At 41.9% G+C, this 26,577-nt stretch overlaps 1 protein-coding gene across 1 annotated transcript in view; it reads left to right on the top strand.

The window, feature by feature from the left end:
• LOC126191097 (uncharacterized) overlaps positions 1-25,639 on the top strand; it is a 53,110-nt gene extending 27,471 nt beyond the window's left edge. The window contains exons 3-4 of the mRNA XM_049931827.1: positions 1,465-1,864; positions 25,015-25,639. Of these exons, the coding sequence (XP_049787784.1) occupies positions 1,465-1,864; positions 25,015-25,509 (895 nt within the window). The 3' untranslated portion in view covers positions 25,510-25,639. The remainder of the gene's footprint in view (positions 1-1,464; positions 1,865-25,014) is intronic.
• The last annotated feature ends 938 nt before the right edge of the window (positions 25,640-26,577 follow it).

The following is a 26,577-nucleotide window of genomic DNA, read 5'->3' as shown; positions in this document are numbered from 1 at the left end:
GAGATTTTCAGTTGACCAAATTCTTAAGTTTTGAGTTTTCACCCATATAATCCACTAAAGTGAAACCATGCCTAATCAGTGAAGGAAAAAAAAGAACCATGGTCCATTTCTGAGATTCAGTGGACGTCAACAACTGACCAAAACGATGTACAGTATGCTAGAGACTTTTCCTTGTACTTTGACTTCAATTTCTGCACACTACAAACATGGTACACATGAAATTTTAAATTTTGCATCACTTTCTAAGCACTGCAATACTAAATCTGAGATTGGACAGTTTCATCAAACTCTTTTCAGGCGAATTCAGCATCGCATCTTTGCCTCACCCACTTGAGCGCTCATCAAAAAGGCTGGTCTCGTAGTCCTCTTCATATATGGAACTGATCCTCAGTGTGTGTATAAGAACAACAGACCAAATACTTTTGAACAATGAAAATTTATTACTCTTGGGAAAATTACATGTTTACTAAGTAATCAGCAGCGCAATACTACAGATATCACACAACCTCTACCCTTTGCATTGGCATCTTCGTTGGTTATCAACACCACCTTTAGTGCTATTTTGCAGTGGCTGATCAAATGAATGTTATGCATCTCTTATTTAGGTACACATTTATCTTCGTGTGCATGACTTTGATCGCACTGTATTACCATTGTTCTACTTTTGTTGATGACCTTTTCTAGACACTGTCCATTCCATTCAACCACTCTTTAAAGTCCTGTGCCATCTCTGACATGATTAGACTGTCATCAGCAAACCGAAGGTATTATTTCTTCCAACTGATTTGTAATTCTCTCAAAATGTCTCCTTGGTTGTCTTTATTGTTTGCTTAATTTACATAATGAATCACATTGGGGATATGCTACTACCCCCCCCCCCCCCCGCCATCCTCTCCCTCCCCCCCCCTCTCTCTTTCTCTCTCTCTCTCAATTTCTATGTCCTCCAACTCTTAATAACTGCAGTCTTGTTTCTGTGCAAGTTGTAGATAACAGATGTTTTCTCTCTGTATTTTATTCACATTACCTTTAGAATGTCAAAGACTGAAATAATGTTTGTTGGTAAAAGACTAAATAGTCATTTTTGATGATTAATGCTTGTTCTTGAAGTACTCAATCACAGATCGTATACTATCTGTACCGTTTTGACTCTGTGTTGGAGACACCCTGTAAATTTAGATCTAGTTTTGTTAAATAGGGACATGCATTTATTATGAGGATGTATAATGCATACAAAAACACTTTCTGTATTGAAGGATTCTAATTGTATTTGTGATGCAATTCTGAAAACATGGTATCTATCCTTTTTCCAAGTGATACTTGTCCTTGGGTGACCAGCTGATATTTGATCTCTGTTTAAAATTTGTTCCAGGGGCTACCACATTTTCACTTTGAGATGCTGTATTTTTCTCTTCTCCCATGATACTTTTAGTACTTTAAATAATTTTCTTGTATTTGTGATTTCAGGTTTCCAGATAGGACACTAAACACTATATTTGGACTAATGTCAACATCAGCATATGCTGGTGGTGCTGCAGCTACAGGTCTGGCAGTGTGGCTGCAAGCGGCATATGGTTGGCGTCTTGTCTACTTACCAATGGGTGCAGTGGTTCTTGCTCTATCACTTCTTGCATGGATGTCAATGCGATTACCAACTGACTTTGGGATAGTTGTACCTGGCAAAGAGCACCCATCTGTTCAGACTGGTTCTTCATCACGGCCACGATCATCATTGCTTGAACTTTGGAGACTTCCACTTGTTGCGGAGATGGCTGTTGCAGTGCTTTGTCTGAAGCTGGTGCGCTATACTGTGTACCTGTGGCTGCCTACTTACTTGATCCAAGCTTTAGGATTAAACGCTGCAACGGTATGAAAAAGCATTGCTACTGCAGTTTCAACTATAATTATAAATGCACTAAAATTTGGGTTGTGATAGCTGGAGTGCAGTTTAGACACAGTATTAAACACACACAAAAATAACTATACAGAATTGACAGCAAAAATTCAGATTCAAATTGACTTCAGGAATGGGATGAAGACAGCCGAACACTGGATACAGCCACATGCATAGTATGAATTTATAAAACTATTGCTTAATAAATTTATGAAAGTAGAGCATAATAGAGTACATATGAAAGATGACATGTATTATGATTTTTTGACTCTGTTTTCACAGATAATAACTTAAAAAACTGCACGTACCTAGAGAGAAAAAAACATTTGTTACACCATGTGAAGTTTTTGATTTCATTAGTCTGCTGTCTTTCAGAATAAATATTTTTTATGATGTAGCAGGTGACACCCCTTCCCCCCACCCCCTCTCCCACCCTCCCACCAGTTATCTAGAACTATTTTGTATGCCATGAACTATTGCAGCATTTCTCCTCTTCCTGTAATGCAGTACGGGTTTTGAACTCTCTCTTTTCCTTCAACTTAATCTCCAACAGATGCCTTTTTCGATGTTGATTTGACCCTGTTCTGCTTTCAGTTACTCAGCTTTGCCTTTTTATTAAGTCCAACTACCTATTTGAATCATTTACAAATGGATCCCATTACTGGGTTCGGTCTCTGTTTTGTCTTCAGAATTTCTCAGTAGTGTGGCGATCTACACAACACCTGCGTGGTGGTAGGCCCCTGACTAAGCAGGGAATGCACAGTTTGTGCCTGAGCTGCCCCCTTCCTCTCCTACCACATTGAGTGTCCAAGAGTACATATTTATCTTATTTAAAAAAGGTATCCACCAAATGGTGGCAGAAGAAAAGTGCAATCTTCGGGAGCCAGTGGCTCCTCCTCCTAGAGGGGCTGAAGGGAAAGGAAGGGAGATGAAGTAAAAGGACTGGTAAGGTTTAGGAAATTGGGATACTTTGGAAAAGTCGTCCAGAACCCCGGGTGTTCTCCTGCCACTGCTTGGTGAGATTTTTTAATTTATCCAGTTACATTAAGTTTCAAAAATGGGAAATAAATTATTTTCATTGATATGTTTTTCTTATTTGGAACACAAGGACTTAAGGCAGTGACATCCATGGTAGGTAGTTTTGCTTTAATGGCATGCTGGCCTCGGGGAGAGCCCTTTGTCAGAGTGGGTGGCACCACTGAAGGGAATTAAGTGAACCATACGGCTGCCAGCAGTCACACCAGAGCCACCAACTCACTTTAACACTGAAGGTTAAAACTGCTATTTGTTTCCTCAATAGTTACAAATCAAGGTTAAAATCGAACTATCAGGCAAGTAGAGAGATGTGTGTCAATACCTGGCCCATAACAGGACTAAGGATGAATCCTTCTCTAATAATAATTTATTATTATTATTATTATTATTGTTATTATTATTATCAATAATAATTCATGTGGCTCAGTGATTTTTAGAGTCAATATTTTTTGCGGAGGAAATTGATGACAATTAAAGTGAGATGTCTTCAATAAACAAAACGCAGAATGTATCCGTTCTGATTTGAAACAGCCACCTCCTTTCAGTAACAGGCATTGTTATGGCGCAGCAAAATCGGCGAAATCCTGTCACAATTACCCCTCAAAGAACTTATATATTGTTGTGGGTATGGTATTCCACATTAATCTTTTACTTCAGATGAGGATTAGTGTGCACATGTGGAAAGACAGTGTATCCATTTTATCCATCCAACAAAGTAAAGATAACCAAATATCAGCACATTTACCCTGGTTTTTGAGGGTTAATTATTAATGGAAAAAGTTAAGATTATGGTCTCCCTGTGTGATGTAAAACCCTATTTTCTAGGCTGGGGGTTAGGATTGGCAATGGTTTGTCGGGAATGGCACGGGATATCTGTTTGCGTACTAGGGCTTGATGAGACCCTCACTATGGTGGGCAAGGGAAATCTTGTCACTGCAGGTATGCCGTCCTCATGTGGCCAAGCTGTATGGAAGTGAACACTGTTGAACAAAACCTTTCTCAGTGTCCTTCACAATCCAAACCCACTACCTCATTCTTTACATCATACCAACTTTATCCTAACTCACAACTACTGGTCCTCTGAAGCAAAGGTATACAAACAAATCCATGACACAGCCATGCCAACCTGTTTATGGGCCATGTAAAGAAGACCTTCCTAACCTCCCAAAGCGCCAAACCCCTAGTCTGGTTCAAGTTCATTGATGAGATCTTCACGATCTGGACTCAGGCCCAAGACCTCCTATTCTCATTCCTTAACAATATCAACACCTTCTGTCCCATCCACTTCACCTGGTCCTCCTCAACACAATGTGTCACCTTCCTGGACGTAGACTACCTCCTCTCTGAAGGCTCCATCCATATCTCTGTCCACATTAAAACCACCAATTGCATCTGTATTTTGACAGATGCCGCCATCCCATCAACACCTTGGTCAGTATGCTGAGGGTCTCAGCAAGGCCTTCACAGACAAGCACTGTCCCCCAGTCCACAAACAAATCTCTCGTGCCATTTCCCCATACATACCCCAATTTTACCACCACCCCCAAGAACCAGATACAAACAAGTGCTACCCCTTCATCACTCCAGACTGGAACAACTGAACCACATTCTTTGTCAGGGCTTACTTTACTTATCAACATGCCTTGAAATGATTGATGTCCTATCCAAGATTCTTCCCAACCTTCTAAAGTGGTTTTCTGTCACCCACCCAACCTCCACAACATCCAAGTCCATCCCTATGTCACTCCCAAGTCTAATCCCTTGCCATAGGGATTATATCCTTCTGGAAGACCCGGGTAGGAGACCTGTCCAGTCCACCACCCACACTTCCTATTCCAGTCCTGTTACAGGGCTTATCCTACCTCCCCCAGAGGCTGGGCTATGTGTGAAAGCAACCATGTCATGTAACAGCTCTGTTGGAATCATTGCACAGCTTTTTGTATAGGTATTACTTCCAGCCAGTGTCCACCAGGATAAACAGCCACTGCCCAACTGTGGCCAAGAACAGGGTAGAATCTGAACATAACATGCTTGATTTCAGTGGCTGCTTCACAACCGGACCATCTGGATCCTCCCATCCAACGCTAACTTTTTTGAACTGCGCAGATGGGAATTATCTTTAGAACACATTCTCCATTTCCTAAATTATCCTGGCCTGAATCTACAGTAACCTACTCTCCGCCCACCCTTCACCCAACAGTTTCCACCGCTTTTGTCCTACCTCCTCCTCCCTATTCTCATCCACTCACTTTATTCATGTGCTGCCATCTGTCAGTGCACCTGCTTGTTTTTTCCCCTTCCTCATTCCTCTCCCCCCCCCCCCCCCCCCCCCCGACACACACACACACACACACACACACACACACACACACACACACACACACACACACACCAGCACACTGTGGCAGATAGCACTCTTCTCTCCACTCACCTGTATCCTGTTGTCCTTTTCCCATCCTCAGCTCTTCCAGATTGCTGTTTCTGTTCTACATGACAGTTGCATTCTCGTCCAAACTGCTGGACATGGCGGTCATGTGTGCGTGAAATGTGCTTTCTTCTGGTGAATGAATGTGTGTGTGTGTGTGTGTGTGTGTGTGTGTGTGTGTGTGTGTGTGTGTGTGTGTGTGTGTTTTCCCCTTCTGAAAAAGGCATTGGCTGAAAGCTAATGTGTAAGTGTCTATTTGTTGTGTCTGTGTGCAACTCAACATGTCATCTTCACAGTGAGTAGCAGTCTATCTTTTGCTTATATTGTCAGCATGATATCTGCACTGTAAATGCATCACAAGGGTGTCGGATTAGCTAATGGAGCTTACATCTAGTTTATGTGATTTTGGAGCCCCTACTATTCATCTGATAGAACTTCTCATAGTAGAGTGCAGACCACTTAAGACTTGAAACACACTGCCACATGTCTTTGGTGCTCTCTCTCTCTCTCTCTCTCTCTCTCTCTCTCTCTCTCTCACCCCCAGTTTAATCATTTTTGTTGAATATATTCCCATCTGTAGTGATGTAACAACAGAATGTCTTTCACAACTGATATTCAGGCAGTTGTCTTTCCCTTCAGTCAGTTTTTTTCCCCAATTAAATGAAGCAAGTCTCTGTGGCCATGTCTGCTGTATGAATGTTTTCACCAAGTCTTTTAGTTTAACAGTCTTCCCCCCCCCCCCCCCCCCCCCCCCATGGCATATGGCACGACTGCTGGCAGGCTCCTGATGCCGCCAAGAGTGCGGCCAGTATCAGGAGGTGGCCCAGCTGCCAGCAGTCTCCTACTGCAGGTCAGTATTGCGCCAGCTCGAGGAGGCCCAGTTGATGTACAGTACAAACATGCCACCAGCAACTGAACCATTTTCTTGCAATGGGAGCACACAAGATGCACACATAATCTATGGGGCCAGATTAGTTTTTAGTTAATGGACATCATAACTTTTCAGGAAAATGGAATGCAAAAACTCAAACAAATTTGGCAGGGTTCCTTTCTTCTTCACTTACCCCTAAGGGAACGTTTTTATGCTGAACTTTGTTTTGCGAACAATACAGCTTAATTAGTTACGCGAATTGCATCTGGAACCACTTTCTCCATGGCAATACATCCAATCAGTTTTAAGCAATGAAAAGAAAAATTAGTGTGTTCAGTACATAATTAAATGAATGTATAATGTTTATTTTAATGCTAACTTACTCCCTGAGATGTCTTCAAATGCCCTCAGTGGTAGAGCTACCCTCCGGGGTTGTGCGTACCATGATTGTATACCATTATGTTAGTTCAACTAATGGAAGTACCACAGACTGATTTCACTTGAAAAGAAAGAATAGGTAATTCAGTCAATATGCAGAACTAAAATGGGCTTTATTGACTGTTTCCATTTGGTTACGCATACAGACCAGATATACCTGAAAGAAATGAATGGATAATTATGTAACTGATACAAAAATTACAACTGAATGAATTGATAGTTTTGATTCTATCACTAATTCTGTCTTCCCCTGCAGTTTTTACCCTCTACAGCTCCATCAGGTACCATGGAAGCTACTCCTTAATGTCACAATACATGTCCCTTCTTCTTGTCAGCGTTTTCCATGTTCCCTTCCTTGCAGATTCTGCGAAGAACCTCCTCATTGCTTATATGATAAGTTCACCAGATTTTCAGTATCCTTCTATGGCACCCCATCTCAATGCTTTGATTCTCCTCTTCTGGTTTTCCCACAGTCCATTATTCGCTTCCATAAAATACTGTGCTCCAGTCATATTCTCAGGAAATTTCTTCCTCAAATTAATGCCAATATTTGATACTAGTAGACATTGTTTTGCCAGGAATGCCCTCTTTGCTTGTTTTAATCTACTTTCTATGTCATCCTCCTTTCCTGGTAATGTATTCAAAGGTAGCAGAATTCCTTCAATTTGCCTAGTTTACTGCTAACGATTTTGACTTTTAGTGACCTTTAATCTCAGCAACCAAACACGTTCCATGTAGAGCAGCTGTGACCAAATTTTTCTCCAGTGAACAAATACAAACATGTACAGAAAACAGTTAATTGTTATAAATATGGAGTCATTATTCTTCTTTCTGACATTAACCCAGTGTGGAAATTGTCTGACCCAGCACAGAAATTCTGTGCTTGAAGCTCAGCCTTTTCTTGCACTCATTTGGCCAACTCAGTGATGTTCATTGATGCACGGATGCCATCCTTGTACTTGCCTTTTCAGCGTATAAAAAGTAAGACAGTTGTAATATATAAACACTTCAATAGTTTGAGCTATTAAATTCACTCACTTCAAAGAGGCTCACAATTCTTCTGCAATGAATACATGCATGGTAAACATGGGCACCACACCATTGCAATATTGCTTCCTTTCCTTTACTGCAGTGTTACTCTCTGACTGCGTCTTTTCTCAGACTTGATCTCCAGATCAGATTTCCTCCTGACTACCCAGCTTGCTCATAGCACATCAATTATGGTTTTTCCAACCCCCCCCCTTTTTTTTTATACGAAAGAGCAGGCTGTCCAAGGAAGATTCCCAGCGCACAGCATGGTACCCAGTCCATGAGGGAGCAGGGAGGTGGGGGCGGGGGTCTTCAGGTAATAGTAATATGGTGGTAGCCCCCTGACTTTGCAGGGAATCATTGATGTCTGAGCTGTTATCTCCCGAAATATGCCAGTGAGTAGGTGACTGGAAGCACCAGAATTCTGGGCAGTGGCAGTCAGGGTAGGTGGCCATTGCTCAGGCTGGGTGGCACCTGTGTGGAGAGCCTTCAATATCTTCATGGGGGATATCTGGTGCAGTGGAAAGACAAAGTTATTAGTTGGTGACCTTGTTGCTCCAGCAGTCAGTTCAGGTAAACCTTAATGCTTCAGTATAGATTACTTAAGCCATGCAAGGAAATCAAAATTAAGCAAACTGCAGAAACTTATTCCCTCAATGCCTGGTTCCATCTGGACGCATAGGATTCTTTCTGGTTATTAAGCAGAGGTTCTTTACAGCTAATAAGCCAATGTTCTTTGTGGAGAATACTGAAAATGTATTTGTGGAAACCTCTTCACTTAGTAAATTACAGAACGGTTCTGTCTTAATTGTAGTTGTTGTGGTCTGGTTTGATGCAGCTGTCCACACTACTCTGCCCTGTGCAAGCCTCATCATCTCCGAATAACTACTACAACCTACATCCTTCTGAATCTGCTTACTGTAGTCATCTGTTGGTCCCCCTCCACAATTTTTATGCCCCCACACTTCCCTCCAGTATTTAATTGGTGATCCCCTGGTGTCTCAGAATGTATCCTACCAATTGATCCCTTGTAGTGAGGTTGCACCAGAAATAGGGGTAAGATAGATACTGCCTACAGGAAAATTAAAGAGACCTTTGGAGAAAAGAGAGCCACTTGTATGAATATCAAGAGCTCAGATGGAAACCCAGTTCTAAGCAAAGAAGGGAAAGTAGAAAGGTGGAAGGAGTATATAGAGGTTCTATACAAGGTCGATGTCCTTGAGGACAATATTTTGGAAATTGAAGAGGATGTAGATGAAGATGAAATGGGAGATATGATAGTGCGTGAAGAGTCTGACAGAGCACTGAAAGACCTGAGTCGAAACAAGGCCCCGGGAGTAGACAACATTCCACTAGAACTACTGACGGCCTTGGGAGAGCCAGTCCTGACAAAACTCTACCATCTGGTTAGCAAGATGTATGAGACAGGTGAAATACCGTCAGACTTCAAGAAAAATATAGTAATTCCAATCCCAAAGAAAGCAAGTGTTGACAGATGTGAAACTTACCGAACTATCAGTTTAATAAGTCACGGCTGCAAAATACTAATGCGAATTCTTTACAGACGAGTGGAAAAACTGGTACCTACATTTCTAGCATTTGTAGACTTAGAGAAAGCTTTCAACAACGTCGACTGGAATACTCTTTCAAATTCTAAAGATGGCAGGGGGTAAGATACAGGGAGCAAAAGGCTATTTACAATTTGTACAGAAACCAGATGGCAGTTACAAGAGTCGAGGTGCATGAAAGGGAAGCAGTGGTTGGGAAGGGAGTGAGGCAGGGTTGTAGCCTCTCCCTGATGTTGCTCAATCTGTATATTGAGCAAGCAGTAAAAGAAACAAAAGAAAAATTCGGAGAAGGTATTAAAATCCATGGAGACGAAATAAAAACTTTGAGGTTCGCCGGTGACGTAATTCTGTCAGAGACAGCAGAGGACCTGGAAGAGCAGTTGAACGGAATGGACAGTGTCTTGAAAGGAGGGTATAAGATGAACATCAACAAAAGCAAAACGAGGATAATGGAATGTAGTTGAATTAAGTCGGGCAATGCTGAGAGAATTATATTAGGAAATGAGACACTTAAAGTAGTAAAGAAGTTTTGCTATTTGGGGAGCAAAATAACTGATGATGGTTGAAGTAGAGAGGATATAAAATGTAGACTGGCAATGGCAAGGAAAGCGTTTCTGAAGAAGAGAAATTTGTTAACATCGAGTATAGATTTAAATGTCAGGAAGTCATTCCTGAAAGTTTTTGTATGGAGTGTAACCATGTATGGAAGTGAAACATGGACAATAAATAGTTTGGACAAGAAGAGAATAGAAGCTTTCGAAATGTGGTGCTGCAGAAGAATGCTGAAGATTAGATGGGTAGATCACATACTGGGGAGAAGAGAAGTTTGTGGCACAACTTGACTAGAAGAATGGATCGGTTGATACGACGTGTTCTGAGGCATCAAGGGATCACCAATTTAGTATTGGAGGGCAGTGTGGAGGGTAAAAATCGTAGAGGGAGACCAAGAGATGAATACACTAAGCAGATTCAGAAGGATGTAGGTTGCAGTAGGTACTGGGAGATGAAGAAGCTTGCACAGGATAGAGTGGCATGGAGAGCTGCATCGTACTAGTCTCTGGACTTAAGACACTTAAGTTGTGCCACAAATTTCTCTTCTCCCCAATTCTAGTCAACCACATAACACTGCCCTCCCCTCCGCAGATGCTCACCACTTCTTGTTGCATACATGCTTGGCTACAACGGGCCCCAGCCTTTGCAGCAGCTTTTCCCTTTCTGTGCTGCATGTCTATCGTCTTGCTAGATTTTTTTCCCTCTCCCTTGGAGAACATGTTTGAGATATTTTTGGGAATGTGTTCTAAAGTTCCACTAGCCTGACATCAGGGCAGTGCTTCCACTATTTTTTTCTTTCTTTCTTCGTTCTCTGTCTACTATCCTTATTCTGCTTAGGTGTTGGAGGTGTCTCTTTGTTTCTTATTCCTCCCTGTGCAATCCAGAAGGCCAGTCGAAGCGTGACAGGTGACAGGGTAACACGCAATTCCCAGCCCCGGGTCAACAGATGCGGTTCACACGTACCACGGTGTACAGGCCAAGCCCTGGAGGGGTGATTGCCTGAGCTGTGACATTTCCAAACTGCCAATTGCACCCTCTGTCAAGAGCTCCGGAGGTGTGACCTGAGATGTGAACAATCACCTAAGGCAGATTAGCCCCCTCTGATGGGGGCCCACAGTAGGAAGGAGCGCACTGTTGGAGACGCTGGCAATCATGGGAAATTTTCTCGCAATGAGTCAATCACCATCTGAGACTATATCTAATAAACATAAACAGAACGAGGTTAAAGATTCCTAGAACCTCAGTTCCTCGTGGTATTGTGTACTGAAGATGGTCAGTCCTTTCCTGTGGTTGATTGGTTTATTATTCAGTGAGATGTTGATGCAATTGCAGGATCTGTAAAATCGTGATTTCATTTATGTAATTGCACTTTGCTTTTGGAGGCCATTTGTGATTTTCAAGCCCAACAACTACTTGCAGCTTAACTCCTCCATGACTGTACCGTTCGTGTTGAGGCCCATCTAGTGCTGAATTCTTTACATTATGTTATTTACACTAGGCTACTTGATGATCTGACCAAGGGAGAAATCATAACTTGTCTCTGATCAGGGCGTCACTGCAGTCCGCCGGGTAATGAAAAAAGTTGATGCAACCTTAGTGCCTACAGGTACTCTGTCACATTTGATAGACTAGCACTTCCATCAAAGATCAAAGCCAGCTATGAAGACATCACTGTCTGACTAGATTCCAAACCCGATGCACTGTTACCAGTGTCAGTGTTAAAACCACACTCAGATGTCCTATTAAAACATGGCCAAATGTGTTACTTGGGGTACGGATGCGAATGAGGGTGATTGCCCACGTCCTTCTCCCCCGCTGTATCAATTGCAATGGCTACCCTGCAGCATCATCCCAAGAATGTCCCATGTATCTCGATGAGCGGGCCATCCAGGGGATCCGGGTGAAGAAAAAGTGGCTTACCCTGTCACTCGTAAGCTATTGATTAGTCTAAAGCCCTGTGTTTTATCATCTGGCACCTACAGTACCATTTTTGCTATGCCTCGCTCCACATAGGACACGGCCACAGACTTGCAACCTCAAGTTCAGCACTGCAGCTGAAAAATCACCCAGTGTCACGGAAGCGTCCGTTTCTTTCTTCTCCTCCTCCTCCTCCTCCTCCTCCTCCTCCAACTATGCAACAAGCCACTAGATCTTCACTTCCAGTAGCGAAATGACCTGCTACACAACAGGCAGGCCAGAAAGGACAGAAGGCAAAGACTTTTTACATACCTCCAGCCAACAAACATCTGAGTAATCTGCCAACCACAAAGACTCTAAAGGCTGAAAGAAGTGAAACAAAGACTAAAGGTCGCTGACTGGAGGCTTTACTTCTCCGTGGTGGCCTTTGACAAATGAAGTTTCCCCAGTTGTGATGACCAGGTGGAGTATCTTACAAACGTTGTCTTTGCCACCACACAGCATACCATACGTCGCTATTCATCTTTACCGTACCATGTCCTAGTCCCTTTGTGGACTGGGCATGCCGCAACACAATTTGCAGCTTCTCCACATTTTCAACTAACATTCTATGATGACAAACTGCGGTAGTTATAAACTGTTGTGTATGCAGTGTTGTCACATTCTTTGGGATAGCAAAAAAGCTAGCTGGATTTCATTTACTTGTTCTTTTAATCCTTTCGCATGCACATATTTTGTAGCAGCTCAGCGAAGATAATTTTTTTTTTTTGCTATCCTATTAAAATTGTGATCAACTGACTATATTTATCTTTTGATAAATTTGTTTTTGTGATTTAGGTCCAAAACGTATCGTACATATATCACCACAGCTACCTTTGTGAGATAGTAAAACTATGCAGGTAAACTAATTTCTCATTGCCCGCATCTCGTGGTCGTGCGGTAGCGTTCTCGCTTCCCACACCCAGGTTCCCGGGTTTGATTCCCGGCGGGGTCAGGGATTTTCTCTGCCTCATGATGGCTGGGTGTTGTGTGCTGTCCTTAGGTTAGTTAGGTTTAAGTAGTTCTAAGTTCTAGGGAACTGATGACCATAGATGTTAAGTCCCATAGTGCTCAGAGCCATTTTTTTAATTTCTCATTTCCGTTTTGTGTGCTGTTGTGTGTTGCTATTACACACAAAAAAATAATGAACAGTGTTTTCCGTTTTTATTTCATATTTCCTTTTATTTAAAAAAAATGTTGGTTATTGATATTAAAGTTTACTTACCACAATGTGAAAACAATCGTAGAAATTTTATCACGCAATAAAAGTATGAGCTGATAAAGGTCACAATAATGTATATTGCAGAAGCGAAGCAATGTGTCCCAACAACAGTAGTACCTCATGACATTGTCAAAGCAGTTTTCATACACCTGGTTCAGTGTACTGCCAAAAGATGTCGGGCATAGACAGAGGTGGTAAGACATGTTCCCAAAAGCTTTGGGATACCCCTAAGTTGGTGGTAAGTACACTTCCCAAGGACCACAGATAACAGATTAATTTTGTGATAAGTATAATTCCCAAACTCCTTCCAGAAGCTACTTTGGTTGTGGTCATACTTCCCAAGAACCATTAAAACACCATTGTTTGGTGGAACATGTACTTCTGACAGTCCTGAAAGCTATATTCCACAACAAACAGAAACTACAACTGTTGCAGCAGACTGCCACTAGATGCCAGGAGTATACAGAAGTTGTAACACATATTTCCTTAAAAGATGTAAAGAAATACATTTAGTGGGAAATACGTCCCCCACAACCCAGGAAACCGTTAACAGTTCCACTCCCTCTTCAGTCGTGTAGGCTCTCTCGGATCGAGGTCCATTCCCCAATTTCCTCCGTAACTGGGGCAGATGATGTCATTGTGGACACTATCGCTATCTCCAACACTTTAGGCTGCTATTTGGGAGGTTTAAAGTTCCACCCACTCTCACTCTGCCTTCCTCCTTCGGAAACGAGTGGAATGGGCTCGGATGATAACTTTCTCCTCCCAGAATTGTGAATACTCTCACATCATCCCAATGATCCCCCCAGGGTCAGATGATGAACACATTCAGATGTTGCAGCACCTATCTCCTGCGGGCAAGCACTTTCTCCTTCATACATACAATTGCATCTGGGCAGATGGCACGTTTCCCATTCGTAATTCTGCTAAGGACAAATACCTTCCTTCTAGCTAGTGCCCCATTTCTCTCAACAACTGTGTTTGCAGGGTGATGGAATGTATGATTCATGCCCAGCTGGTATGTTGGCTCAAGTCTCACTATTTACTAACCATTGCACAATGTGGATTTCATGCACGCCGTTCTGCAGTTGACCATCATGTCACTTTGCCAACACATGTCATTAACAGTTTTCTGTGGAAATACCAGACTGTGGCTGTGCTATTTGATTAGGAGAAAGCCTGTGACACCTGCTGGCAGACTGGTATCCTCAGTACTCTCTGCATATGGGCTTCCGAGGCAGCCTGCCTCGTTTCCTTCAGGAATTTTTAAAAGACCAAGTTTTCAAGGTAAGTTTGGGTTCTGCCTTGGCAGACACTTCTATCCAGGAAAACAGGGTGCCTTGGGCTCCATCCTGAGTGTCATCCTCTTTGCTACAACCATTAACTGTATTATGGCCTGTCTTCTTCTGAGCATCTCCAGCTCTTTTCGTTGATGACTTTTTGGTCTATTGTAGGTCTCCACAGATGTCTCTCCAGGAGTGGTGTCTTCAGCAGTGTCTCAATAGTCTTTACTTGCGGAGCATAGACAGTAGCTTTTGCTTTGCCACTGACAAAACTGTTTGTATGAATTTCTGGCAACATACTGTGTTTCTTCCACCATCTGTACATCATGGGTGCTGTTGCTCTTCCATTCCCTGAAACTACCAGATTCAAGGGGCTCATGCTGGATAGAAAACTTTTTTGATCATTCCATGTGTCTTACTGTCTATCTGCTGTACCCGGTCCCTCAGTGTCCTACATGTTTCTGCAGAACGGATTGGACCTCCCTCCTCTGTATGTACCAATCCCTTGTCCGTTTGAAACTAGACTATGGGTGTTTCATTTATGCATTGGTCCATCTTACACAGTCTAAATACAATCCACCATTGTGGAATTCGTTTGGCCACTGGTGCCTTTTACACTAGCTCAGTTGAGTGTGTCTACGCAGAAGCTGCTGAGCTACCGTGATCATATTGGCGTGATGTTCTCCTCAGCAGAAATGCGTGCTGTTTGTCTGCCATGCCCAGTCACCCATCCTATGGCTCCTTTGATGACTCATTTGACTGCCAGTATGGGGTGTGTTCCTCTTCTCTGCTACCTCCTGGGGTGTGCTTCCGGCTATTGCCCTGGCAGCGTAATTGCATGCTACCTGCCACTTTCTCCATTGGTGGAACCCTTCACCATTGGATTTGTGTGGCAGTCCGTGTGTTCACCTTGGACGTCATTTGCTACTCCAAATTTGATCTACTTCTGTAAGTTGCTCAACCATCGCACCGAACTTACCAATAGTACCTTTGTGTCACTGATGGCTCTCGGATCGACTGTGGTGTCAAGTGTGCCTTCGACACAGACGGAATCCGCTTCCGGAATGCAGAACACTGCTCAGTGTTTAGAGCAGAGCACTTTGCCCTGTATCAGGCCATGCAGTACATCTGGTAACACAGGCTTTTCAATTCTGTCATTGATCCGATTCGATCTGTGTCCGTCAGAGCATCAATGTGCTGTAGACAATCCATCCCTTAGTGCAATGAGTCCAAGAAAGATTCCACTTGCTCACTCTTGAGGTAGCCACTGTGATGTTAATGTGGGTCTCTGGTCAGGCTCACAGGAAACTAGGCTGCTGCTGCCAGGACTGCAGTCCTCCTACCTCAACCCGCTAATTCTTCCATTTCTCCCGATGTTGCCATCTGTCAGTAGGTGGGGTCACTTTGGCATCACCGCTTGTCTTCTTTCATGGGAACAAGCTTCAAGGTATTAAACCTCTCCCAGCGGGTTGGCCAACCTCCTCTAGGCAGTCTTGTCGCAAGATCTTTTTAGCTAGGTTGCATATTGGGTGCTGCCATTTTAGCCATTGCTGTTTGTTAGGTGGTTGTCTCTCACTACTGTGTGCTCAATGTCATCAACCTCTGACGGTTCGCCATTTCCTGACCGAATGCAATTTTTTTAACCACTTACAGTCTAATGTATGTTTGCTGTCTGAGTTATTGGCCGTTTTACCGAACGACACATGGGCTGTTGACCACGTTTTACTCTTTATCCATTGTGACAATGTGGCAAAGGACATTTAATTTTTAGTTCGGTGCCTCCATTGCCTCTACAGCATGTTTCGTGGACTTTTCTCTAACTAGTAGTCCTTTTTCTTAGCCCTCTTCCTTCCATCAATTGGGATTAACATGTAGGCACTTTTTTAACTCCTTTTTCATATTAGTGTTCTAAGCTTATTACATTGGTGCATTTGACCTAAAATAAAACAAAACAGCACAAAACAAAACACTGCATATGGATTGAGACTTTTGCAAACTCTTAGATAGGCGATGGGCCCACTTTGTATGTTTAGGTGTGCCAGACAATAAGGAGACAGTGGAGTATTCATCCGTGCTTATGTTCAGATTTTACTTTGTGAGAAAGTCAAAATCATAGTCTGTTATTGTGATGCTCCTAGTGCAGTGTTGTCCTTCCCTTCTGTAATCTTTGTTGCTCTCCAACAAATACATTTCATTGATAACCATTCTAAGACTTCAAGGTTACCCTGCATTCTGTTGGAGCCATACTCGCCATGAGAGAGCATCTGAAGGGATCTGTACATTGGTTCACACAGGTATTGTCAGTGCGTAGATTCCTCTTCATACCATATTTGAAACAGCAAACACTGCTAATGCATATGACTCCAGTGATCACTGCTTGTGCCATTTACTTACACCGAGGCCTGACACTTACTTAACTTGATTTGTTCATTTTAATCTGACAACTCTCTCCTGTTTTTCCCGTTAGCGGAATTCAGTGCACTCCATCCTTTGTGGGAGAGTACCAGAAGGGACTCTCTTATTGACCAGCTTCTTTCAGATTTTGATCTGTGTGTCTTCAATTATTGTAATCCCATCCATTTTAGTGCTGCCCATGGTACCATTTTGGCTTTTGACCTTATGATCTCTTCACCCAATCTCGTGACTTCACTACAATGGTCACTAATTGATGATCTTTGTGATGACAACATCTTTCCAGTAATACTGTCACCTCTTTGTTGCCACCCAATAGAGCAATAGTCACTTGGAATCTCTGGCAATTGTATACCTCTGCCATCACCTTCATCCCTTGTTGAAGGTGTCTCTGTTGCTGGAACTTCTATCCTCCTTTCTACAAGACCCTCAACATCTTGAGCTACATCCTTCACAACTGACCCCATCAGTTTTAGGTGGCTTGGTCTAAATGCTCACTACCTAATTAAAGACAGTTTTGTCTCTTCATTGCAAAGGTTTACATCTTGATCCCAGGTGTGAACCAAACTCTGTAGTCTAGTGGGCTGCCGAAGATCAGCAACTATTCAGTCTCCTCCTCCTTGGTGGTATTTCTACATATGCATAAGTTCTTCTGAAGTTGTTGTGGCCCACTTTGCAGGTTATCAACCCCTGGCACAGTAACCTTGAATTATGTAATGAAACATTTACTGACTGTTAAGTGCATCAGTCTCATGACTTGTGTCATAATACGGACGCAGACCCTGATGCAATTCATAATCAAATGACCCAACAACTGAATGCGTCCCAGTCTCTGTTTACTCAGGGCCCTCAACTGTATTTGGCGCAGAAGGTGTTTCCCTTTCACAGTGGAGAGATATTGTCAACATTGCAGTCCTTAAATGAGCAAAAGTGTGTCATACATCAGTAGCTGCTGACTGATTAGCCTCTCAAACCTGCTGTGCAAAATGCTTGAATTGAAGGTAGGCTAACAATTGTGCTCAGTTCTGGAATTTAGCACCTTTTGTCCCTCTATCAGTGCTGATTATCTACAACTGACTATCTGGTTAAGATGGCTTTCGCAATCTGACTGGCTTTTCCAAAATGCCAACATTTCATTGCTGTCTTCATACAACACTGCCTGGCAGCATCATATTTTACTTACCCTCCTACTGATTTTTGTCAGTTTTTATCCCACCAATCATTTCAAGTTATATTTGGTAATCAGCTCCCTTGAGTCCAATAGAATGGCATCCCTCAGGGCTCAGTGCTGAGTGTTACACCCTTCATTGTCGCCATTAATGAGCTAGTGACCTCTGTCAAACCGTTGGTTACCGCCACTCTGTATGCCGACAACTTCTGCATTTTGTAAAGCTCCAAATTTGTAGCCTTTGCTGCCCACCAGCTCCAAGGAGCCTTCTGAAGGACATTTACTTGGACACTTTCCCATGGCCTCAAATATTCTCCTGTGAAAATGAATGCATTTCTTTCATCATTCTGTGGTTCATCCTGACCCAGAACTCGTCTGCTATCTGGACTGGCCAGACTGATGTACTTTTGTCACTCATGCAATTGCTCATTTCTGGCATCAATATTGCTTTCAAAACCTGCTTTTTACCGCTCCTGCGTACTGTAGCAATTTGATCAAATTTCTGATGGCTGATATTCCTAACTGCAGATGGGCAATCCCTTGAATGAGAGCATGATGAGCTTCCATTAAGACCCTTAACCCCCTCTCCTCTCGTCCAACCATCCAACCAAACACCTAAATATACATGGTCATTTCCAGTTCTACTCCTACATTCTCTGCCTAGTTTTACTTACTTGCTTACATACTGCATTGGCCACACAAGCCGCATTCGGTCTTTGGCCTCACCGATCAGCCTCCCCCAGCATCCTCGGTCCATGTATGCTTCTTCAGACAGCCCCGGCGTACTCATATCCTCTTCGACCTGATCAATCCATCGGAGTCGTCGTCTTCCCCATGGTCTTTTGCCTCTAACATCTTCCTCCACTACCTGCCTGATGATCTGGCCTTCTCGACATATTACATGTCTATACCACTTCAGTCTTCTTTCTTTGACCACTGCCACAATGTCGATCGACTTGTATAGTTTCTGCAATTCAGTTCTTTCTTTTCCTCCATTCATCTGCATCCTTCACAGGCTCAAAAATCTGTCTGAGAATGGCATTCTCAAATGTCAGGAGTTTTCTTTCCATATTTTGGGTGATGTTCCAGGTCTCTGCTCCATATAGGAGTACAGGTTGTATTATTGTCTTGTAGATCTTGGTCTTTGAGGATCTCAATAGAAGCCAGGACTTTAACATATTTCCCGGAGCAAATCTTGACCTGTTTCCTGCTTGTATTTGTGCTGTAATTTCCTGGTCTATCTTGTTCCTTTCACTGAGTATAGCCCCAAGATATTTAAAGTCTTTTGCCCTTTCAAAGACTTTGACCTCCACCTTCAGGGGTCTGCCGTCATTTTCTTTGCTAACTAAGTGGTATTTTGTGTTATCCATATTCAACTTCAGGCCTGCTCTCATTGCCTCTTCCATTAATGTTCTTGTCATCAGAACCAGGTCTTGCTCTTTCTCTGCTATTAAAACTACATGATCTGCATAGGCCAGGGTGTTGATTCTTCCCAGCTGCATTCCTGTCTCTAGGCTTCCTACTTCTCTCGGGGCTCTCTCCAGTACCAGGTTAAACAGAAGAGGGGAGAGGCAGTCTCCTGGTCACACTCCAGTCCTCACCTTGAACTTCTTTGATATGTTTCCATTTACTTTCACCATACATGTTGTTTCCAGGGTGCATATCTGTGTGTTTTACGAGTTTTCTGGGAACTTGAGCCCTTTCAAGTTCTTGCCCTATTGCTTGTCTATTCACATTATCATATGCGTTTCGGAAGTCCACAAAAAGTCAGTGAACATTTTTGCAGAATTCCCAGCTCTTTGCTAGCGCTTGCCGAACTGTATGTAAATGGTGTACAGTTGACTTTCCCTTTCTGAAACCTGCTTGTTGGAATCCCAGCACTTTCTCTACATGTGGTGTTAGTCGCTTTAGTAACAACATGCTCAAGATTTTATAAGCTGTACATACCGTATTTACTCAAATCTAAGCCGCACTTTTTTTCCGGTTTTCGTAATCCAAAAAACCGCCTGCGGCTTAGAATCGAGTGCAAAGCAAGCGGAAGTTATGAAAAATGTTGGTACGTGCCGCCGCAACTAACTTCTGCTGTCGAATATATGTATTATGTAGCGCTACGCAGGCATGCTTTGTAGGCACAAAGATAAATACTGGCGCCAAAACCTCTGAGTCAGTAAATAAATTTAAAAAAAAAAAGTGGAAGACGAGCTTTTTTTCTCCGCCGCGAGTTTCGACCACTGCATTTTCATACATTATCCAACGAAGTAAATACAAATTCCGTATTGTTCATCTTCGAATGTAGCACAATTTCAGTGTACTATGAAAATCTGACTGGCAAGACTGTTTGGGATGTTTGTCAATATGGCCAACTCTACGTTCTGAATTTTTTCCTATCTGTGAGAAGAGATGGTTGCTAATAGGAACCTGATGAAATTTGAATCACATACAGTATTCTCTTCACCGTAAGAATAATACGAATATAAACATTTTGCCATGTATTCTTTCGTGTTTGCTGCTATCTCATTTATATCCTGTCTGCCTAATAAACTACGAAACTAGAGTGAGACAACAGCAAACGCGGAAGAATATACGTATCGTGTCATGTTTATATTCGTATTATTTTATGCCTAATAGTGATACAGTCAGAAATGAAGAACGGCAAGTGACTAGATTTTTAAATCTAAGATGACTCTAATTTCTGTGCAGAATTTGGTGTAATAAAGAAGCGGCCGCAAAGATTTTCAAACGGAGAAAAATTTTCGCCTAACTCTCGTTCAGAACTTGTTCTATCATACACAGTCTATTATTTGATTCTTGTTGATCATTATCAAAGAAAGCAGCAGTGTAAGTAACAACAAATAGCAGTCTCTTGCCATTGTTTCGCTAATGAGACGATTCCTCTCTTTTTTTTTTAATTGTACGCGGCGGTAGCGCGCACAAAAGCAAGCCATGCCGCGAGCCGCGACAGGCCGTAAACAAACACGCACTATCAGAATGCGACAAACAATGCATGACACAGTGCAGTAACGCATTTTCAGCTTAAGAGTGACGCAAACACCTATAACAAAGAAAACGGCACTTATCAGATCAAACCAAAATAAGCGATCGATTCAAACCAAACGAAGCACGTGAAAAAGGAAGGGTACCCGTATAAATACGGATGGAGCGCCTGACGCATAGCAATGGCTACGTGGTAAAGCTTAACTGCTAAGCTTACGACTCGAACCAAACTACTGTAGCTGTATCGTCATTCATTCGACCTAAATTGTGTCTCATATTACAATGGACCAACTTTGTTTCGATTTAGAGGTGCGCCCTAAAACTTTTCTCTCCCCTTGAATTTCGAGTCTCAAATTTCAGGTGCGGCTTAGATTCGGGAATTTTTTTTTCCTTATTTCGAGTCTCATTTTCCAGGTGCGGCTTAGATTCGAGTGCGGCTTAGATTCGAGTAAATACGGTAGCTGTGTGATTCCTCTATAGTTGCTACATCTCATTGGCTCTCCTTTCTTTAGTATAGGGCAGATGACAGACTCCTTCCAGCAGTTTTATGGTTGCTCTTACTTCTTCCATGCTTGGTAGTTCATACTCCTCCGGTGGTACAGTATCTCTGTTTTCTCTATATGGTTCCTCTTCTTCATTTTCTGTTGTAGCACTCATGTTGTTTACATCCACATTCAGGTTGTGTTTGAAGTAGTTTTTGCGTTCCTCCATAACTTTCATTTCATCTGTGATTATCAGTCCTCCTTGACCTCTGATCACTTCAATCCTTGGATTGTATCTTTTCTTGAAGAACCTGACTGTCCTGTAAAAGTTTCTTGTATTTCCTACTATCTGGTCTTCTTCTGCCAGTTTTATTTTACTGTCTGTGAACTCTTCTGTTTGAAGGACTTGTGTTGTTGCTTCTCTAGTTACTTCCATGTATCCCAACCTTGTTCTTTCATCCTGTTTGTTTGTAAGCTGTAACAGTTTTGCTGCTTTTCTCTTGGTGACTGCATCTCTACACCTATCATTAAACCATCCCCTGCTCTTACTCCTTTTCTCTATTGGTTTCCTTTCTAGGTGAGAATAGTGTTTTTACATTCCAAGTGCCACATTTCACTCTGTTTGTGATCTCCTGGCATTAAGCTTTGCCCAGGGTCGTTTCTATGGTTCCATATGAATTCGAGGCTATTTCTTGGTGTTTTGTAATGATCGTCTTTTTTACGGTGTGGGGGTGTTGGCCCCACGCCCAACCCCCAACCTGGAGGACCAGGGTGTCCCATTTAGTCTGGATCACCACCTTTGACCTATATGCTATGGGAGACCCTTCTGGAAGTGAAGCTACCCCCAGCCTAGCTCTCAGGATCGCTTGACCACACAAGCTCCACCACCATGACAAGGTAAGGACACCATGGGGGGTGCCTATTTTGACTTGGAAACTATAATTAATTTTGATGGCAAATGCCATTTTGCTTACTCTTAATAATTTACCTGCAGAAATCCCATGTTCAGATATGTAGCCACATCCTACTTAGTACCATGACTGGAATTAAACATATGTTCTCCAGCACAAACTACAAATTCCAAAGTCTCCAACAAATGACTAGGGATCCTACATAAATCACAAGGGCATTGTATGTTACAGAATACTGATTTGTCAATTATTCCTGGCAGATGCACTGGGAATCAACAAATGAAACAATACCTTTCATGATCCTTGACTTAAGTTACGCAGAAATGTAGGGAGAGAGAAGTAGAATGTAGATCACTATTTCAGGCACAGTAGTAATAAAGAATTTTCACACCAGTGGCAGAGAATGTGAGAATAAGTCTGTTCCTGTTGTGTATAGATCAAAGAAACTTCCACTAGTGGTTACATTGGTCTATGCCACCTACATTAAACTCTTGATCACCACCTAGACCGTAGAAAGCAAGAATTCTGTGCACATTCAGTTCCGTCGTACGTGTGCGAATCTCTGTCCCTTGGCTGCACAATTCCCCCACTACCACACCATGCTGTCTTGAGTGGTAGGAGGGGCAGAGGAAGAAATTACAAATACCCCACATTGACAATGTGGGTGCACAATGAAGGTTGAATGGCTTGCAATTGGTCTGGTTTCACATTTCTCAAGAAGATAAATCACAAAAACAAAATTTCTGTATTCAGTCATCATTTTTGGCACCCGGAAGACATAATAAATATTTTATCTGGTACAAACTGTCAGCATCGAGACAATTTTGCGGAGTTTTGTCACATGTGTTACCACATAATCATGGCTTCCAGTTCCATCTGCACATGCACAGGGGTATTTTCACCTAAAACAGGAATCAGTCTCAAAAACAGACATGTGATTGGCATTGTCCTCAAAATGCTTAGAAAATAGTCCTTGTAATTCTTTCAACCTCATGGTGATTTTGTGAAAATTTGCGTTGTCTTTTAAAAAATAGTAAAGTCTCCATACTGTGTTCAGTTCCATCAAAAACTGTAGTGAGTGACAGTTTAATTTACTATTCATACCCCCAGTTTCATCATTTGCTCGATGCCTGCAAATTTAGCACAAAGTGCTTCTTGATGTATAGAACAAGGAATTCCGCAGAAATCTGTCGATTGTTACAATTTTTTCCTCATCCATCATCAACTATATCTTTAAACTCTTTCTACATGATGTTGTAACGTTATTCCATAGTAAATTTGTTGGACCTTTTATGTGACTACATAAAAGAGAATACTCATGTTTCTCTTCTGTCATTCCAATTCATTTTTAAAGCTTGTGACGTTAGATTGCTTGACTTCCTCTTTTTGTGCAGTCAGTCACTGGACCTCTCAACTTTATCTGTACCACAAACAAATAGCAAAGGTAAACAGTGCTGACACCATGACTCTGCCGAAGTGAAGAATGTCATACTGATAAGAAATGCAACAGTGCGCTGGTATGTCGAATGTTGCCGTTCAGAGTGCTTCTGTGAAGGACCAAGCAAAATTGAGACTTACCAAGTAGTGCTGAGACAGGCCAATCCTTGGACCGCACGCATGCAGCACATTGTGCACAGATCAGTTTTGCACGCCATGGCTGACTGTGATCCAGGCCATTACTTGTGATTTAACCCCTTAACTTAAAACCCCAGTTATCTCATTTTTATTATTTTGATGGAAGCTTAAAATTGCTAGTATACTTGGGTAGCTTAGAAAACAATCTTTGAAAAAATAGAACCCCACTTTGTTTCGGCATTGATAGTTAAGTTTTTGGCCACAAGATAGCATCTGGTACTACATTTGTAGACTGGCTATTGTGTTATGGTTGAGGTGGTTGCCACTAGGTATCATATTTACTATGTGCAGCTTTGGATACTCGAGAACAAAATGCGTGCTTTGACTCTTTCCTCTGTTGTTTAGGCAGTGCTTTAAAAAAAGAATGGCTATAGTGATTCTGGGTTGGACATTGAATTTAGTGGCTCAGGAAGTGAAGAAGAATGTAAAATTATTACATTCTAGACTGAAAGTGATGATATTTCATCAGTTGTGTTAAAAGTGCTGTCCAGTGCTAAGAGATAAATACATTCACTGTGCTCCAGCCAACCCCTTCAAGATTTAAATACACGGTTAGATTTCCTAGCTACACAGAAATTACAAAATTACTTCAAGTTTCAGGATATGTTAGATGAAGTCCAGTGAGCGAATATACTTGATATTTTATTATTGGTGATCTTCAAAATTTTATAGCTCATTATTTTGAGATTTAAAAATTGTCTTTATGTGTCTATATGTAATGTCATTAATTATAGGATGTTTTTCATTAATAAAAAATATTATTTTTTGGAACATAATTTGAAAAACAAAAAATCGTTAAGGGGGTTGATATGTATTTTTTAAGAGACTGGAGCATTTACGTGTGTTAACTTTCATGTCAGCACTTGCTGAGTTTTTTGGTCATGCAAAAGAAACACTGTTTTCATATGTTTTCAGAATATGTTTCTATGTCATGAACACACACTTCTCTATTATTTCATTCATTATCTTGTATACCAGAGATGATTTAAGAGGGTGTAAACTGTTACTTTGTGACTCAATGTCTCTGCCATCCTTACTGCTGGACCCGTGAATTTCTTGAGACCTTTCCATTACATTTTTCAGTGAGTTTTAATGTCTTACAAATAAAATGACCAGTTACATTTTTTCTGTTTCTTCTGCAGGTAGGCATCTTGTCAGCAGTATTCGATGCTGGCGGTGTTGTTGGAAGTGCTTTGCTGGGACTAGCTGCAGATCGTCACAGCTCTCTCTTTCACACATGGCTAGCAGTGGTGGTTAGTGCACTGGCCTTCATCCTGTTCCTTGTAACTGCAGCATGGGGTCCCCTGTACAATGCTATGCTGTTGTTGCTGGCAGGGGCATGCATCTGTGGACCTGATGCCCTTTTGGGAGGCTCACTTGCAGTTGCTGCAGGTGAACGTGATGGCAGAGGAGCTGGTGCCGCTGTGGCTGGTCTTGTAAATGGCTTTGGGAGCCTGGGAGCAGTACTGGAAGGTCCCCTGGTCGGCTGTGTCACTGATGCCTATGGATGGGAAGCTATGCTGCTGCTGGTTGTAGCACTGCTTTCTGTTGGTTCCTTCTGTGTACTGAAGGCTCTATTGTTCCAAAGAAGGCAGGCTGTTTTGGTCACTGGATCTCTGTTAGCCAACATGGACTAATTGTTTTGTCTTGAAATATGTGAATGTAACTATTGATACATCCAGAGTACATGTACAGTATGTTGTTTACTGTCGATTTAATGTAACATTTTTTGAGAGGAACAGTAAATTATAATTTTATGAATTGTCATTTCTTTAGCCCATGTCACTGTTTGCAGAGGTTGATGGCTTATATAATTATTGGTACAGAATATGTTTCCATGTCATGAACACACACTTCTCTATTATTTCATTCATTTTTTTGTATACCAGAGATGATTTAAGAGGGTGTAAACTGTTACTTTGTGACTCAATGTCTCTGCCATCCTTATTGCTGGACCCGTGAACTGCTATTCGTGCATAACTTTTTATTGATTGTAAAGTAGTTGCTCTAGAAAAATTGTTATTAGTGTTGTGGAAAAATGAAAACTCTGGTGCCACAGAATTAGATTGATTTTTGTTAAATCCATACCGTTATAGTGATATTGACTCATTCTTGTTCCCATGGTGTATTAATGCAAGTATACCATGTGGACCACAAATCTGCATGCTTTAATTGCTGTGTTCAGTATTTATTAATTCACTAATTATGTACTCTTACCATTACAGAGAAATTTTATGGGCAGAGCTGAGTCCCAATTGAGTCTGTGAAGAGATCTAACACTGTCGTAAATTATTTTATGAATGCTGTTATTAGATATTTAGAACGTGTGTGTAGTTGTTTCTTACTATTTTGTGGTAAGGGTTTTTCATATATATTGAACTTAAGCAGTTTCTTAAAGCTTAATTTCAAGATTTGATTAAGGAGGAAAAGATATGAAAAACGTAATTTTTAATAAGTTGATTGCCACCAGACCATAGCAGAACCTTATGCCAAACACTTTGTGTCCACTGGCTGCCACAGCGGAGTCTCTCACCTGACGCTGTGGCTTGGCCTTACCTGGTGGTGAAACATCCATCACTATGCATGCAGCTGTTAGTATTGTTAATGACAGGAACTTCGACTAAAGAGATAAATTGTGCACAATATGCATGTGAAGAAGACAAAAGATCCAGGTTAAGGTCCAACCTGGCAGGCCTGTCTTGAAG

The sequence above is a fragment of the Schistocerca cancellata genome, chromosome 6 (assembly GCF_023864275.1).
Source record: "Schistocerca cancellata isolate TAMUIC-IGC-003103 chromosome 6, iqSchCanc2.1, whole genome shotgun sequence".
In the NCBI taxonomy this organism is placed as follows: Eukaryota; Metazoa; Arthropoda; class Insecta; order Orthoptera; family Acrididae; genus Schistocerca; species Schistocerca cancellata.
This window is presented reverse-complemented; position numbering and strand designations above follow the sequence as displayed.